The sequence below is a fragment of the Bufo gargarizans genome, chromosome 1, assembly GCF_014858855.1.
Source record: "Bufo gargarizans isolate SCDJY-AF-19 chromosome 1, ASM1485885v1, whole genome shotgun sequence".
NCBI classification, from domain to species: domain Eukaryota; kingdom Metazoa; phylum Chordata; class Amphibia; order Anura; family Bufonidae; genus Bufo; species Bufo gargarizans.
The window spans coordinates 499482646-499499690 of NC_058080.1; the positions used below are offsets into that span (position 1 = coordinate 499482646).

Consider the following 17045-nt stretch of genomic DNA (forward strand, 5'->3'; position numbering starts at 1 on the left):
TTGCCCCTGCCCTGACGCTCATCACTACTTGTGACTTTCTATAAAGTTTATTTTTATCTATCTACTGTATCTATCTATCTCTCTATTATCAATTTATCTCATATCTATCTTTCTTTCTATCTATCTATCTATCTATCTATCTATCTATCTATCTATCTATCGTATCTATTATTTTTTTTAAAACTGCAGAACTTATCCTATTGCTGTCACCTTTCCCAGGTCCTAACAGAGTCCCCTAGTACTTAGTTACCCCAATGTATTAACAATGGCAGGCAACAAATACACAGACGTTGCTGCTAGATGACAGGAATTGAATAATAACAGCAAACGAATGAAGGAGATGGTAGTCTGGCAATGGCGCAAACAGAAGATGATGATGGTTGAGAGCGGATGATTTCCGATGGATAGTGTTGGGTGCGAATATTTGAATCGCGAATATTAATTGCGAATATCGGCACTTCGAGAATTTGAGAATATTTAGAATATAGTGATATATATTCGTAATTTTGAATATTCTAGATTTTTTGTTTTTCATCAGTAACCTCCCTTCTTGCTTGTGGGCCAATGAGAAGGCTGTAGTGTCTTTGTCTGAGCTTAGCAACATCCCTAGCAACCAATAGGAAAGTTGTCTACCGATTACTATATAAGAACCTCAAGCTACACTGACCCAACACAAATAGTCTAGTGCAGCCTTGAATCCCTTAGAAATCAATGCAAATGTTTATACATATTCCCCCTTACAACCAATTCCATTTCAAATGTTACTGAATAATGCACAAAGAAAGAACATCTTCTTTCTAGCCAATCCAACAGTCTATTTGTAGATACGCTGTTTTCTCTCAGTTTCATAGCAATCACTGTACAAATAGTTTTGTGTATTTCTATTGTAGAATATTCAACTTCAGCTTCAGCCTCACAGATGACTACAGAGCACACAGGTGAAAGTAGGTTGTGAATGTATAAATATTGTATTTCACTCATCACACTTAAAGGGGTTGTCCGGGGTCAGAGCTGAACCCGGACATACCCATAATTTCACCCAGGCAGCCCCCCTGATGTTAGCATCAGAGCATTTCATGCTCCAATGCACTCCCTTGCCCTGTGCTGGATCGCGCAGTGGAAGGGCTCTTTTATTTACGGAGGCTGCCCACAGGCTCTGATGGAGCGAGCTTTAGCGTCAAACCACTGAAGAAGGGGTTCCTTTACCCCGAAACGCGTTTGGTGACAACAGTGAGGGATTATCGGAACAAGAGCGCTCTACATCATAAGCCTTGACGTGCATCATTGAATATTTGGAACTTATTACTACCGAATTCAGGTGATTTGAAATCCCCGCCTAAAAAGACGTCAGCAGCACATGACCAAGCAGTGAACTACGTGGGACGCCACGTAAGGTCCTGGAAGGTAACAACAAACAACGTTTGCAACAGTGCTGCGCTTTACACAGAGGAGCTGGAGACTTCACCGATTCGGAGTCACGACCAGCGAGAGACCAAGCGGGCATTGGATGGTAACGTACAACCAACCTACCACCATTTACAGCTCCGGTTCATAGTAACCTAACCTAACTAGATAGACTCGTCACTCACGCCAATCATATTGCCATATCGGGACATTGCAATTTTCGTGACATCAGAGTGCGTTATATATCATATATCGGGACATTGCAATTTAGCGGTATCAGAGTGCGGTATATATTATACATACAATTGTATTTTAAGAGATGTTTTATATGTGTTATATGTAATATTGTAGCGTGTTTATAATTTTTAAAACCTATAAAATTTTGTGGATACCAATCCATTGTGTGTTTGCCTAAATATTGAGTGACCCCCTTCCTAAAAATTTTAAACCTGCTTTATCTACCAGCATTTGGGAGTGCTGAGGGGCAGTGCACCATTCCAAAAGTGGGACAGTGAGTGAGCCGCCATTTCTTTTTTCTTTTTTCTAAATAGTCTAGTGCAGCCTTGAATCCCTTAGAAATCAATGCAAATGTTTATACATATTCCCCCTTACAACCAATTCCATTTCAAATGTTACTGAATAATGCACAAAGAAAGAACAGCCAATCCAACAGTCTATTTGTAGATACGCTGTTTTCTCTCAGTTTCATAACAATCACTGTACAAATAGTTTTGTGTATTTCTATTGTAGAATATTCAACTTCAGCTTCAGCCTCACAGATGACTACAGAGCACACAGGTGAAAGTAGGTTGTGAATGTATAAATATTGTATTTCACTCATCACACTTAAAGGGGTTGTCCGGGGTCAGAGCTGAACCCGGACATACCCATAATTTCACCCAGGCAGCCCCCCTGATGTTAGCATCAGAGCATTTCATGCTCCAATGCACTCCCTTGCCCTGTGCTGGATCGCGCAGTGGAAGGGCTCTTTTATTTACAACAACACACTGCCGGGCGGAGGCTGCCCACCGGCTCTGATGGAGCGAGCTTTAGCGCTGCCCATCATTGCTGGTGACATCACTGGGCTCACTGCTGGGCAGAAGCCTCTGCCTGGCAGCCCCATGGAGAGCCCGGTACGTCACCGGAACTCCAGAATAAGCCTTTTACCTGCGCGATTTAGCGCAGGGCAAAGGAGAGCATTGGAGCATGAACTACTCCGATGCTCAAGTCAGGGGGGGCTGCCGGGGTGAGAATGGGGATATGTCTGGGTTCAGCACTGGTCACAATACTTGGAATCCGCACTGGCCACCAATAAATATAGAGGGAGGGGGAGGCCGCACTGGTCATATTTAATACTGGGGAGGGAGGGAGGGGGAGGCCGCACTGGTCATATTTAATACTGGGAATCCGCACTGGCCACAGATGAATATAGAGGGAGGGGGGCCGCACTGGTTACAATTAATACTGGGGAGGGAGGGGGGCCGCACTGGCCACCAATGAATATAGAGGGAGGGGGCCGCACTGGTTACAATTAATACTGGGGAGGGAGGGGGGGCCGCACTGGCCACCAATAAGTTAAATACAGGAGGGGGGGGTCTGCCCCCTGCTGCCTGTACACAGTTCTCAGTATATTCTAACTTGAAGCGTCCCCATCACCATGGGAACGCCTCTGTGTTAGAATATACTGTCGGATCTGAGATTCACGATGTAACTCAAATCCGATGGTATATTCTAACATAGAGGCGTTCCCATGGTGATGGGGACGCTTCAAGTTAAAATATACCATCGGATTGGAGAAAACTCCGATCTGATGGTATATTAATAGGGACTCCTTACATTGAAAGTCAATGGGGGACGGATCCGTTTGAAATTGCACGATATTGTGTCAACGTCAAACGTATCCGTCCCCATTGACTTGCATTGTAAGTCTGGATGGATCCGTTTGGCTCCGCACGGCCAGGCGGACACGAAAACGCTGCAAGCTGCGTTCAGGTGTCCGCCTGCTGAGCGGAGCGGAGGCCAAACGGTGCCAAACTGATGCATTCTGAGCGGATCCGCATCCACTCAGAATGCATTGGGGCTAGACGGATCCGTTCGGGGCCGCTTGTGAGAGCCTTCAAACGGAACTCACAAGCGGAGCCCCGAACGCTAGTCTGAAAGTAGCCTAAGTCTACAGAGCGTTGCTGCAGATGTTTTGAGATTATCATTCCAATAGTTTTCCAGAATTCTATATTGGATTCATTGATGTTTAAGATACCTGTGCAGATGATCATTCATTCTTCAAGAGATTTATCTGGAAAAAACATGGGGGTCATTTATTATACAGAAATACGCTTATAGTAGCCGTATTTCTGGTGCAGATTGCAGCGCAATGGTTAGTTGTACCGCAATCTGCGACTTTACCCCGTTCACGCCAGGTCTAAAAAAGTAGGCGTGACATGGGAGGGGAAGAGGACAGGCCGGCAGGCCCATCTCACTCATCATTTTCTACGCCTGTTTTAAGCATGCAAAATGGTCTAAATGTAAGTCAGCTAGAAAGCTGTCAGCTACATTTAGAACTGGCGGAGGATTCACTGAAGTTATGAAGAGGCCGGCACCTCTTCATAACTTCCGCGGATCAACTGCCAGATATAGGGGTTATTTAGAATGGCGTCTAAAACACCAGTCTTAATGAATGACCCCCTGTTTTCATTCTATTCTGTGTCTATATTTAGTCTACATTCATAAATAAATGTACAGATGTGTCCACCCTTACCTTAGCTCAAATTTGGTTAAGAACTCCAAATTTCTTATGAAACCAACTCAATTCATTATCATGAAAGCTAGCAAAGTCTTTGACAGGTTGCAATTCACAACACAACCACAGGTTGCCCACATATAGACACATACGGATAGACAACTCTCAGCACAGTATGGTGGAATCACATTTAAAAACAAAAAACTAAAGTTGGTCCTTTCGCACTACCCATATCAGCCATGAACCATGAGGAAAGGAGACATCTGTACAATTTCAATTTATTGAAATAGTCTTCTTTTTATCCCATCTTACTGGAATTTTGTGATATGTTTTTTAATGTATTGAATCTATTTTGTCCTGTTCTATTTTGTTCTCTGAAAAACAGATACATCAACCATTCAGAGTTATACATTATTACAATGGACATACCAAACCAACTGGATCAATTCTTCTTCCAGCGATAACGGTACATTTTTAACTTTAAACAGATTTTCCCATTTCAGTCATTTATGCTGAGGTTAAGAATGCCCATTATATACGGTGGTCACAGGTGTCCAGAGTTGCATAAACAGCTTTGCAGGCTGTGCTACTCTGTTTCCATAACTCCCATAGAAGTGAATAGCAGGTACAGACAGAGGGCACCATAACGAGCTATGGTGTTACTATAGCTCCCCCTTAAAGCAGTGCTACAGATGGGCAAAGGTTGCCATAAACTGTATAACCAATGCTTATGTCATAAAGTTTAAATCAATGTACTCCAATACTCCACCCTTGCTCTAATATTGTCCTGAATCATCAAACTTGAACCTGACTTCAGTGGTTTGTGTTGTGTTTTGTTGGGGGTTTCTGCTGTAAAACTCATTTCAGAAGAATACAATGTATTTCTGTAACAATTTACATAGCGATGGATGCTCCTGTGATTAGATTCATTCTGTCAATTTCACGCTTGGTGATGTGATAGGGCCAGTTCTGAAGAAAGGGAGAGTCTCTTTTTATAATTTCCATGATTGAAAACTGACGATCTATCCTCTGGATAGATGATCAGTATCTGATCCATGGTGGTCCGACATCCGAAACCTCCACCAATCAGTTTCAAAAGGCACGTGGGATCCTGTGAGTGCCGCGGCCGGCCTTCTCGAAGCTTAACTAGCACAGCACTGTACATTGTATAGCGGCTGGGCTTAGTATCATAGCTCAGCCCCATTCACTTCTATCGGGCTGAACTGCACCTAGGTCACGTGACCGTGTCGTCAATGGCCTACGAGAAGCTGTGAAAAGGCCACAGCGCTCACGGGAGCACCTGTGCCTTCTCAAACAGCTGATCAGTGGGAGACCCGGGTGTCGGACCCCTATCGATCAGGGACTGATGACCTATCCTGAGGATAGGCCATCAGTTATAATGTCTCAGAAAACCCCTTTAATCTCTCCCTTCTCCTCCAAACTCACAGCCTGAATCCAGGAGATTGCTATGAGGCGTGTGGGGGCAGAGCTTGACAATAAACTACTTTTTCTTATTCCAACATGAAAACACTGCATTTTCATGCAGAACTAGGGAGAGCTAAGTGCAGAAAAAAGGTTTACAGCTTCTACTGCAGTCTGTTCCAGCAGTGGGTGTGGAACCACTGTGTTAACCAATAGATTTGGCTTAGAGTTAATCCTAATGGTATTATTAGCCGTTCCCTGGTATTCACCCCTTAACTCCTATACAGGGATCTGAATTTTGCTGCTAGAGAGTCCTAGGCCGTTACCTCTTGGGGTAGTTTTGTGTGATTAACAGCTGATTGACAGGAGTCAGAGACACCGGTGCAGGACTCAGAGTGGTCAGGCAGAATTGTAGTCAGACACATGCCAAGGTCGGTACAGGTAGTGTAGGATCAATACGAGTAAAAGGCACAGGATCAATATGGGTAATAGGCACAGAGAAGAGTCAATACGTGTAAACGGGCAGAGATTAGTACACAAGCAGCAGAACAGAACACCTTTGCAGGGGGCCTAGCATGCTAAGGAACCTTATTTCTCAGTCATTACCCCGCAGTGGAAGGTGTCTTAAGTACCCCAAGACTATAACGGTGGAAGGTGAGTATGAAGAGGGCTCAAAAGCAAAGAAGCTGAAGCCCTCCCACAGTGACTGGGATTAAAGATAACGCTGATCCCTATCCTCAGATGCTGCAGTGAATAACACATACATATTCTGAGCCATTAGGCAGGGTGCCGATTGGTTGCTATGGCAGGCTAGGGCCTCTCAAAGGCTCCCAGGTCTGCCATTGCAAATTACTTACTAAGCCCTGCCTCTGTGGGGTCTTAAAGGGGTTGTCTCAAGTAAAAGACACTTATGTAGAGAAAGTTAATACAAGGCACTTACTAATGTTATTATCCATATTGCGGGCTTCATTCATTTTTCCATCACATTATACAGTGTACCAATATTCAATTAGTGGTCCCATGAGAGAGTGGGATGGGGTGGCAGCAGCAACAGTGGCAGTAGCAGTTACAGTAGTGACCCAGGACAGAGTGGGGAGGGTGTCAGCAGCAACAGTGGCAGTAGCAGTGACAGTAGTGACAGAAGCCCTCCAAGTCCCTTGCACCAATGGCCAGATGCATGCTTTGTTTGCGTAGTGACAGCCGCATTGTCAGGATTCGGCAGAGGGATGATGCTCCCACCCGTTCCCCATTCTGTCATGGGTCACTACTGTCACTGCTACTGTCACTGCTACTGCCGCAAAAAATAAGACTCGGATGCGGAACCAAACCACGGTCATGTGAATGAGCCCTTAAGAATTTAATACTGAGGCACACTAATTGTATCACTAAAGTAACAGATTAAGTGCTAATACACACGGGCGTTGCCCGGCCGTGGCCGTATTGCGTCCTGCAAACAGGGGGTCCCCAATACATGGGCACCGGCCATGTGCACCCCGCATCACGGATGTATACTCATTCAGAGGCACAAATTGGAAGTGCTTCTATGGAGTGCTTCTGTGGGTTTTCTGTCTGTGCCTCCGCAGCGCAAAAAAGTTGTGCATGCACTACTTTTTTGTGGTGAGGACAGTCGGATGCGGTTCGCTGACCCCATTCAAGTGAATGGGTCCACAATCCACATGCGGCGGACCCACGTTCAGTGCGGTCCGCAGCACGGGCCCAGCCAGCACATGTTTGCGCGCATGAGGCCTGACTCTGAATGTCGGTGCACTGTGATGCACGCAGCAATACACTCTCCTTGCAGTCTCCCTGCACTCTCCCTCTCCAATATTGTCCTATTAACACTTTGCAACAACACTGTCCCTAGCGCATGAGCACTTGTCACATCTCGCCCTATGCTCAGCTCACAGGACAATGGCGAAGATTGCGTGGGATGAGGGTTTTATAGGGCTGTGGCATCACAGGGGAGGGCTACCTGCGGATTGGCTGGCTGCATGGCATTATGGGTGGGTGATCTCGCATTTCCAGGCTTCTTACTTTCACTTTGTAACATGTGCAGCTGCCATTTTAGGAAAAACTGATTTCTTATCACGAAGTGCAAGGAAATTCGGCTTTGTTGCTGGCATCTTCTTCTTTCTTCTATCTTCATTCAGAAGGACCTGCGCTGACGTCACCGCACTCACCACGTGGTGAGCGCGATTACATCATCAATGGTCCTTTGGCAGGTCCTGAAAGAAGAAGAATGAAGACATGTCAGCTGCGTGAACAAGCGGATAAGGTGAAAAAAAATTTTTTAACCCTTCAAGTCACATTTTTGTAAGCATTCTGTATTTAGAATGCTATTATTTTCCATTATAACCATGTTATAAGGGAAAATAATACAGTAAATTGACTTTAATGGGGTTGCTCATCCCTATCATCTGCTAGCAACTATGCGTGAAAATCACACCGTATCTGCACTTGCTTGCGGATGCTTGTGATTTTCACGCATCCCCAGTCATTTCTATGCGGCCTGCGTTGCTTGAAAAACACTGAATATAGAACATGCTGCGATTATCACGCAACGCACAAGTGATGCGTGAAAATCAATGCTCATCTGAACAGCCCCATTGAAGTGAATGGGTCCAGATTCAGTGCGGGTGCAATGCGTTCACCTCACGCATTGCACCCGCACGGAATTCTCGCCTCCGCACGGAATTCTCGTCCGTGTGAAAGGGGCCTGCAACTTAAAAAGTTATAGCTCTTGGAATGCAAATGCTTATGATGCCAAGGGGTTAATTTTCTCCTTACTCTAATTTATGTTTGATTTATAGATGTGTCACTTACATGGATTTATTACTGCGTTGGCGGCCTGCTCAGTACATTAATGGTGGTTCTGCTGATCTTTCTCTTATGCAGATTTAACTTACCAATGAAGCGTGAGTTCTTCAATTATTTTAGCTTTTTATATGCATGGTATTGCCACAATTTGAAACTGATAAGGTGCATGGAGGGTCTTAGTTATGAAGAAAGATTAAAAGAATTACATTTATTTAGTCTTTAGAAGAGACATCTAAGGGGGGACATGATCAACCTACACAAATATATAAATAGGCCATACAAAAAAACACGGTGAAAAGCTGTTCCAAGTAAATGCCCTCAAAAGACAAGGGGGCACTGCCTCTAACTGGAGAAGATAAAGTTCAGTCTCCGGCAGCGTCAAAGCTTCTTTACTGTAAGAACTGTGAAGCTGTGGAATAGACTTCCTCAGGACGTGGTCACAGCAGGAACAGAGGACAGTTTTAAAAAGGGTTCAGATTCATTCTTAAAAGTAAATGATATTAATGCTTATGAAAATGTGTAGAAATCTGAGTCTCACTTCCTTCTGGGATTCGTGTTCCCACCTATTGATTGAACTTGATGGACTTATGTCTTTTTTCAACCGTATTAACTATGTAACTATATGTCCCATAAATTAAAGCCACCGTTAAGGAAAGGGAACATAAAAAATATATATTTTAGTTTCACCTTGTGCTGTTAACCCCCAAAAATTGAAAATCATACTATTTTCCTCCTTTTTTTTACATTTTTCCTTTTTATAAAAAAATAAACAAATGCGTAAATAAATAAGATGATAAAAAATAAATAAAACCCTGTGTATACCCGAAAAAGTCACAAAAATGATTTTCATGACCAGAAAAAAAACATGGTTTTACATATTTTACATATGGTACACATGTGCTAAAAAAAGTATATATATATGAAAAATGAGCAAGGGGAGAAAATGGCCCTGATTTGAACTGGTTAACTTGATGTGTTGTAAGCAGAAAAAAAAATGGGAATGCCTAAAAAACGGATTGACTTGAGACCAAAACAACAGGTCTTATGGGGTATTCCTTTCATCCAGTGGCTAGAGTACCTATCAAAGGTGGCTTAAAGTGGGACAATAGTTGAACCACTGACAGGATCATGGATGCCCATTGATAAGTACCCGATTTATAAAACTCATACGTCACATATAACAGCACTTAAAGGGGTTATCCTATGATAAAGATTTACTATAGTACATGATAATCTTCTCCTAACAAAGCAGGAACCAGCCCTGTACCTCACTTGGATCCAGAGATCTCCCCATGCATTGCTCTGCTAGATTTATATCAAGCTGGCAGCTCAAGGGGAGTGTCTTTTCTGCTGCATCTCAGGGGGCGTGTCTCAGCTCTCCCTATCACAGCTCAGGAGGCAGTTGAAGGATGAAACTGAGCATGTGCGGCCTTCTCAGTGAGCAGGACAAATAACTAAGAAAAGAACAAACAGCAGGTGGCGCTGTACAGATACATTTTATTGAATAACTCAGTGGCTATGCTAAATTTTTTATTACATGCAATTACAGAAGTAGTCAGATCCATGTGTTGGTTTGAAACCGGAAGAATATTTTTTGTGAGACAACCCCTTACTTATTAACTATTAACAAATACAGCAGGACACATTCTGAGATCTTCTGAAGTCCATGCCTCAACAGTATACACAATATTAGGCAGGTAGTATATGTGTATTTACTATTTTACTTTTGTTCATTTTTTGCCAAGCAAACAAAAAAGGAGAGTGACCAAATATTATTGAGGGGAATAGACATATTAATCAGCACAGGCATGCCGCGATATCAAGTGCTCCTCAATATCACTGCTAGAGATGATCGAAGTTTACAAAAATTAAATTTGTCTGCTTGCAAGTTTTACAAAGAAATTAGCTTCATGATGAATTACTTTACAAAATACTTTGTAAATAGTGGGTGCAATGACGTGGAACGGCAATTGCGCCACCCCAGTCATTGAACCCCTCAGATGCCGCGTTCATCACTGATCGTGGCATCTGAGATGAAAAATGAGGGCTTTCAGGGGTTAATTCGTTTTTAAAAAACTCACCTTATCCATTTGAGAACGACCATGGCCACCTTGATTGAAAATCCCATGCGAAATCTTGCACAGTCATACATCATCTTTAATCAAGATGGCCGCTGTGGCCTCTTCATGCTCAAATGGATGAAGTGAGTATTTATTACCACTAAGCAAAGAGAAATTTGGCTTTGCGGCAAATCGAATTTTCCCTAAAATTCAGACCGAAGTCTACCTTAGATACTACCTTTGCTCAACACTAATCTCTACTTTTCAGCTATACATATACAAATATCTTTAAATATAATTGATGTAGTAAATTCTCACATTATGCTAATGATATGTTTCTTTATTAGGAAAGAAGAACAGACCCATGAAAACATCATTTGTAAGTTACAAATTAAGGGTCCATTCACACGTCCGCAGTGTATTGCGGATCCGCAATACACCTGGCCAGAACCCCCCATAGAACTGCCTATTCTTGTCCGCAATTGCGGACAAGACTAAAACATGTTCTATTTTTTTCGGGAGCCGTGGACCGGAAGAAACAGGGCCGCGCTACCGAAATGCGGATGTGGACAGCACACTGTGTGCTGTCCGCATCTCTTCCGGCCCCATAGGGAATGAATGTGTCATGGCTGAGGACGGGGAAAATCCTCAGCCGTGCGATGCCAGATGATGTTAACCCCTGCTCGGCCAGGACGACAGAATTAGGGAGCAGGTCACCTCCTAATCGCATCCCTAATCTGACCCTGACTCCTAGCTGCATGGGTCGACCTTTAAGGTAGGAGGACCCATGCTCAGGAACCTCGGATCCCTAACTCACCCTCCGACCGGTCCCTGGACTAGGAGTCAGGGTAAGACGGCCTGTTCCTTCTGGACACGGAGGAACAGGGGTCTCACTGGCCAAGCTGCAGGGAAAAGGGGAAACACAAACAGATCTACGGATATGGCAGGTGAACTGAACCAGTTACACCTACCTGCCACAGCCTTGCTGACTGGATCCCTGTGCTGGCAAGCTGAAGATCACAACGCATCCACACACAGGGACCCAGATCCATAGCTGCACAGAAAAACAAGGAAAACATCAAATAGACATCACACATAAACTTGACATAAACTTATGACCACAAGGGTAGCCCCCACTGGCAGGTGAAATAACAGGAGGCTGCTCCAGCTAAGCATGGCTAAAGTAACCCACAGACTGGAGCTAACAGTGAGGCTTTATAGGCCCAAGTAGCCACACCCAACAAACACACCCAGTGTTCACAGACACAGAAGGGAATTAACCCTTCAAACACAAGGTAAGGGAAGACGGCCACTTAAAGGGGAATACACACATAAAACTCACACTACACCTGTTGCCGCGGGCAACGGCATGTGTGACAATCATGTCCTGGGGATCAGCCATAGGGCTGGGATACTGCCACCACACGCACTAAAGACCACACGTTGCCACGGACAACCAAATGCAGGAAAGTGTCACCCAACAAACCATAGGCCGTGACAGAATGGGCCCGGATCCGTTCTACGGATGTGTGAATGGACCCTTATGCAAATAATTAGTAATATTTGTGAATTAGATGTTTATGTATCTTATTTTATTTTTCTTGGAGTAGAGCAACAGCAGCAGTTTATGCTGGAGGAACTATGGTAATGCTAGTTTCACACTTCTGTTCATAGCTGTCTGGGTCCTGTTACCACAATGCCCGCTGGGGTCCATCAGAGAATCGGCTATGTTCCACCCGCTCCCCAGAAAACATGCCAGGATTCAGCCGAACAAAAACTGCCAGGTAGTGGTTGAATCTATAGTCAATAGCCAAAGGAGCAGGTGGGCATTCTGGTAACATCCTGCAATTCTGGATCCAGAGAGCTCCGGAAGGCTGTTCTGCGCCGGAATTACGAACAGAAGTGTGGAATAACCCTAAGCAGGCAGCAGATGGCTCTGTGTTCACTTTTAGTGTTTGTTAAAAAAGGTTTATCCAACTATAGTTTTTCTTTAAATACCCCCAACCCAACACACTTGTCAAGGTACCCATACTTCCTGCTCTCCAACTCTTTCTTTGGGCTCCATAGGTCCACTGCCATCTTTGCTGTGCTTCGGTCCCCTCATGTAAACTTCTGGACGGGGGTGACATGTGCAGCTGCAGCCAATGACCACTGCTGCCATAAAGTGTAGTTCCTCTAGTATCTATGTTCTCAATTATTTTAATGTCTCAGTTACTCCTGTATTTTCCATCTACGTTGTCTGAAGACTGATGCCTCTGCTAAAGGTGAAATCTGCAACAATTTTTATGATATTGAGTTAAACTGTTGTGAAAGGCAACTTCTGACCAAGTGATTGGGCTAAAAAGGTGTCTATGAGAAAGAGACTGAATAATAATTTGGTAACAGTCTAGCTAGCTGTTAAATATCATTGATTGTACATTTCTATTTGGCACTGCTTTGATATTTCTATTGATTGATAAAATAATTAAAGACTGACTCCACCGATTTAAGTTAGGATATGTTCAGTTCAGTTCTTCCTGCAGGATAGAACAAAAAGCGCAGATGCACATGGGTACCTAACCAAAATCAATTTTGATGCTGTTTGTGGGCATCTACTTTCAAGGAGAGCAGAACCCATGAAAACACTAACTGGCGCATGGTCAGCTATACACATCACCTAATTACAAAAGGCTGTGAGGAGGATGGGTTAATGATATCGCTCGACATGCAGGTTGCCACACCTCCTAATATATGTTAAACAGAATAAATCAGTGCATCCTGCATGGTAGAACAAAAAAGTAATGAGCGTGTGTCATTACATTAGATACTTAGTTAGCTTATACCGTATATATAATACAGATAGTTAGTGGGAGATAGTCAGTGTAGGTTAGATAGTGATATAGTCTGCTGTCCATACATACATGCTACATACATAGTGCTGTATGTATGTACCGTATGTACCGCAGTCAGACATCACTAACCTGATCAATCACTGTTTTAGGTAGAAATACATGGCAAATAATGGGTCGTTCCAGACATTGTTCAGAAGAACAGCGTACCTTGATAAAAATGTTGATTGGAGAGGGGAAAACATATAAAGAAGTGCAGAAAATGATAGGCTGCTCAGCTAAAATGATCGCAAATACTTTAAAATGGCAATCCTGAAAGACGTGGAAGAAAGCAAAAAACTACCATTCAAATGGATAGAAGAATAACCAAAATGGCAAGGACTCAAACAACAATCAGCTCCAGGAAGATCAAAGAAGGTTTAAAGTTACCTGTGAGTACCGTTACAAGTAGAAGACGCCTATGTGAAGCCAAGCTATCTGCAAGAAGTCCCACTGTTGAAAAAAAGACATATGCTGAAGAGGTTACAATTTGCCAAAGAGCACATTGACGGGGCCTAAAGAGACATTTTGTGGACTGATGAAAGTAAGATTTTTCTTTTTGGGTCTAGTGGCCGGAGACAGTTTATCAGACGACCCCCAAACACTAAATTCAAGCCACAGTACACTGTGAAGACAGTGAAGCATGGTGGCGCAAGCATCATGATATGGGGATGTTTCTCATACTACGGTGTTGGGCCTATTTATCGCATACCAGGGATCATGGATCAGTTTGAATACATCAGAATACTTGAAGAGGTCATGCTGCCTTATGCTGAAGAGCAAATGCCCTTGAAATGGGTGTTCCAACAAGACAACGACTCCAAACACACCAGTAAACGTGCAACATCTTGGTTCCAGACCAACAAGAATGACGTTTTGGAGTGGCCAGCCCAATCCCCGGATCTTAATCCAATAGAAAACTTGTGGGGTGACATTAAAAATGCAGTTTCTGAGGCGAAACCAAGAAATAGAGAAAAACTGTGGAATGTAGTCCAATCATCCTGAGCTGGAATACCTGTTCACAGGGGCCAGAAGTCGGTTGACTCCATGCAACACAGATGTACAGCAGTTCTCAGAAACAGTGGTTATACAACTAAATATTAGTTAAGTGATTCAAAGGAAAGCAAAATCTTCAAACATTTTTCAGTTTTTATAGTGAATGTTTGAGTTTGTAAGGAAGAATACAAACACTGCTATTTTTCACTTTTCTTCATTTTTTTTTTAGAGGAACAACACAAATGTTATATATTTTTCTTCATGTTTTAATTTGGAATAGAATGTGTAGTGTTCCCAATGCATTTGTGTGTATAGAAATAAAAGCTATTAGAAGGATTTTTAGGTTTGTTTATTTTTTTAAACACACTGCTATTATTTGCTACATACATACATACATAGTGCTTTGATGTCATAAGTTCACAACAATACTTAGTGCACCAATCACTAATATGTAGTCAGACCTGTTAAAATGTGAAGTTGCACGTATTGCGCCAAAATATTTGCATCATTAGTGCAGATTTGCACAATCGCAAATATATTGGAGCACTCTATCTGCATATAAAGCTATTGTAATGTTCTGCCGTGCCAACCATTTTCTCCAGTCTCAGAAAACTTCTAGCAGCTTTAAAAATGTAGCTATAGTGACCCACGCCTGTATTGCATGCGCATTACGCGCATAATACATTGCCGATTTTTGCAATCAAGACCATATGATAATTTGCGAATATATGACAAATATTCTACCAAATATTCGCGAAAAATCGCAAATTCTAATATTTTCCCCGCCGCTTATTACTACTCATAAATGTACTATGCATAAAAATCTAAGAACATTGGAGCAGATTATTAATTCTGTCTAAAGGTCCATTTACACGTGATGACATAGCAGCAGATTTTCGGGAAGGAAGTGTTCTTTCACAACAATGTGCTTCTCGCTGGTGGAGGAGACCACTGTACAGTGGTCCCGAAAAGTTACAATATTAATTGGTTCCAGGACGACCATTGTATGTTGAAACCATGTTGAGTAATCAGTTCCAAAGGGCCAAAATGTTATCCAAGATAAGAGAAAATAAAGATTTAAGAAAAATAAGCAGATAACTAAGACAGATAAAACAAGTCCTTACATATAACAGTCAGGGATAGCTGCTAACTAGAGAGGAGGCCTTGATTGGCTGTATCTTGAGGGATCATTGTATTTACATGCAGCAATCTCCTCCAGAGTATAGGGAGGAGTGATCGCTAATGCCAACGCTCTTCCCCATACAGACTAGGTGTTTGCTGGTAGTAGATTGTGCTATGTAAACAACTATTTTTGTGTGTTCAAATACCAATTATCTGATTATCCAATGAATCATTCATTGTGTAATCGGCTGTTTATTTACACTGCCAGATAGTTGCTAACAAATGTTACTATAAACACTCGTTTGTGATTATTTTTAGGATTCCTAGGCCATATAAGAGGCCCTTTAGATTTAAAAAGTATGAACTTACACCAGTAGACATAGTGAACATGCCTATATGATTAGCATTGTATATTGTCATTAAATCAGTTTTTTGTTTTTTTTAGTGGATGAATTATAGCACCCGTAGGAAATCAAGGAAGGCAACGCCATCATTTCATATACGATCGATCATCTATGAGAAAGAGCAAAACCCGTATGACCGACCTGATCAATGTACATCCTTCATGAATTCATCATCTTCACTGAAACCTTCAAATAATCAGGGGGCATTTGGTCATGGTGTAGACCTAGGCTCAAATATCTATGATATTGTGCAGGAACCTGCTCCTATTAGTTCAACATATGTTACATTAGATCCTCCAAAAAATGTATAGTCTTCCTCTGTACAAATCTACTCATCAGTACAGATGCCATTGCATAAAAAAAAAATCTACTATAACCAGTGTCGTATTAGCATATCTTAGGTCAAGGTTTCTCAACTCTGGTCCTCCGGACCCACCTACCGTTCAGGATTTGAGAATATTCCACAGAATGAATACCTGTGGTAAGTCCTGATGCATGGACACTAATTATACCACCTGCTCAATACTAAGGAAATCCTGAAAACATGACTGGTAGGTGGGTCCCGAGGATTAGAGTTGAGAAACCCTGCCTTAGGTCCACCAGATTAAATGACGTTAACTTTTAATTACATTCCAAATTAAGCTGTAATTATTGTGTATACAGGTCATATCAATTCTAAATGTTAATATTTTATATGTTCAAAAAGGCATAAAAATTACGGTGGAGATTTATCAAATTGGTGTAAAGTAGAACTGACTTAGCTGTCCATAGCAATCAAGAAGATTTCAACTTTCATTTTTCACAGCTCAATTCGAAAACGTAAGGTGGAATCTGATTGGTTGCTATGGGCAACTAAGCCAGTTCTACTTTACACCAATTTGATAAATCTCCCCCTATTGCTTGTGTAATACCCCAGAGTGGTATTACAATTTCTGTACTCCACTACTGTATTTATTTCCATTTTCCTTCACATTGTGCACTCATAATGTTGCTCTGAAACTGTTATGTTCATGTACTGTACCCGGTTTACCAGTAGGTGGCAGCGTATAGTGGAACTTACCATTCCATTCTCCCCCTCCCAGAAGGGAGGGGTTGCAGTTCTAGATGACTCCAGTTTAGACTTCATAGTGGAGCTGAGAAGACATGAAAGATGTAGCAGCGATGGGAACATTCCATCACCTGCAGAAGAAGTCTCAAAAGGGAAGTAGCTTATAGA

The 17045-nt window shown here is 42.5% G+C and overlaps 1 protein-coding gene across 8 annotated transcripts in view; it reads left to right on the forward strand.

The window, feature by feature from the left end:
- Nucleotides 1–16553, forward strand: part of LOC122933277 — a 55541-nt gene extending 38988 nt beyond the window's left edge. For 4 of the 8 annotated variants that reach the window (XM_044288211.1, XM_044288219.1, XM_044288158.1 and 1 more), the window contains 6 exons: nucleotides 891–944; nucleotides 2155–2208; nucleotides 4527–4607; nucleotides 8374–8478; nucleotides 10788–10819; nucleotides 15871–16553. In XM_044288211.1, coding sequence (XP_044144146.1) covers nucleotides 891–944; nucleotides 2155–2208; nucleotides 4527–4607; nucleotides 8374–8478; nucleotides 10788–10819; nucleotides 15871–16140 — 596 coding nt within the window. In that variant the 3' untranslated portion in view covers nucleotides 16141–16553. The remainder of the gene's footprint in view (nucleotides 1–890; nucleotides 945–2154; nucleotides 2209–4526; nucleotides 4608–8373; nucleotides 8479–10787; nucleotides 10820–15870) is intronic. The other 4 variants (XM_044288173.1, XM_044288166.1, XM_044288192.1 and 1 more) reach the window with 4 other exon arrangements.
- The last annotated feature ends 492 nt before the right edge of the window (nucleotides 16554–17045 follow it).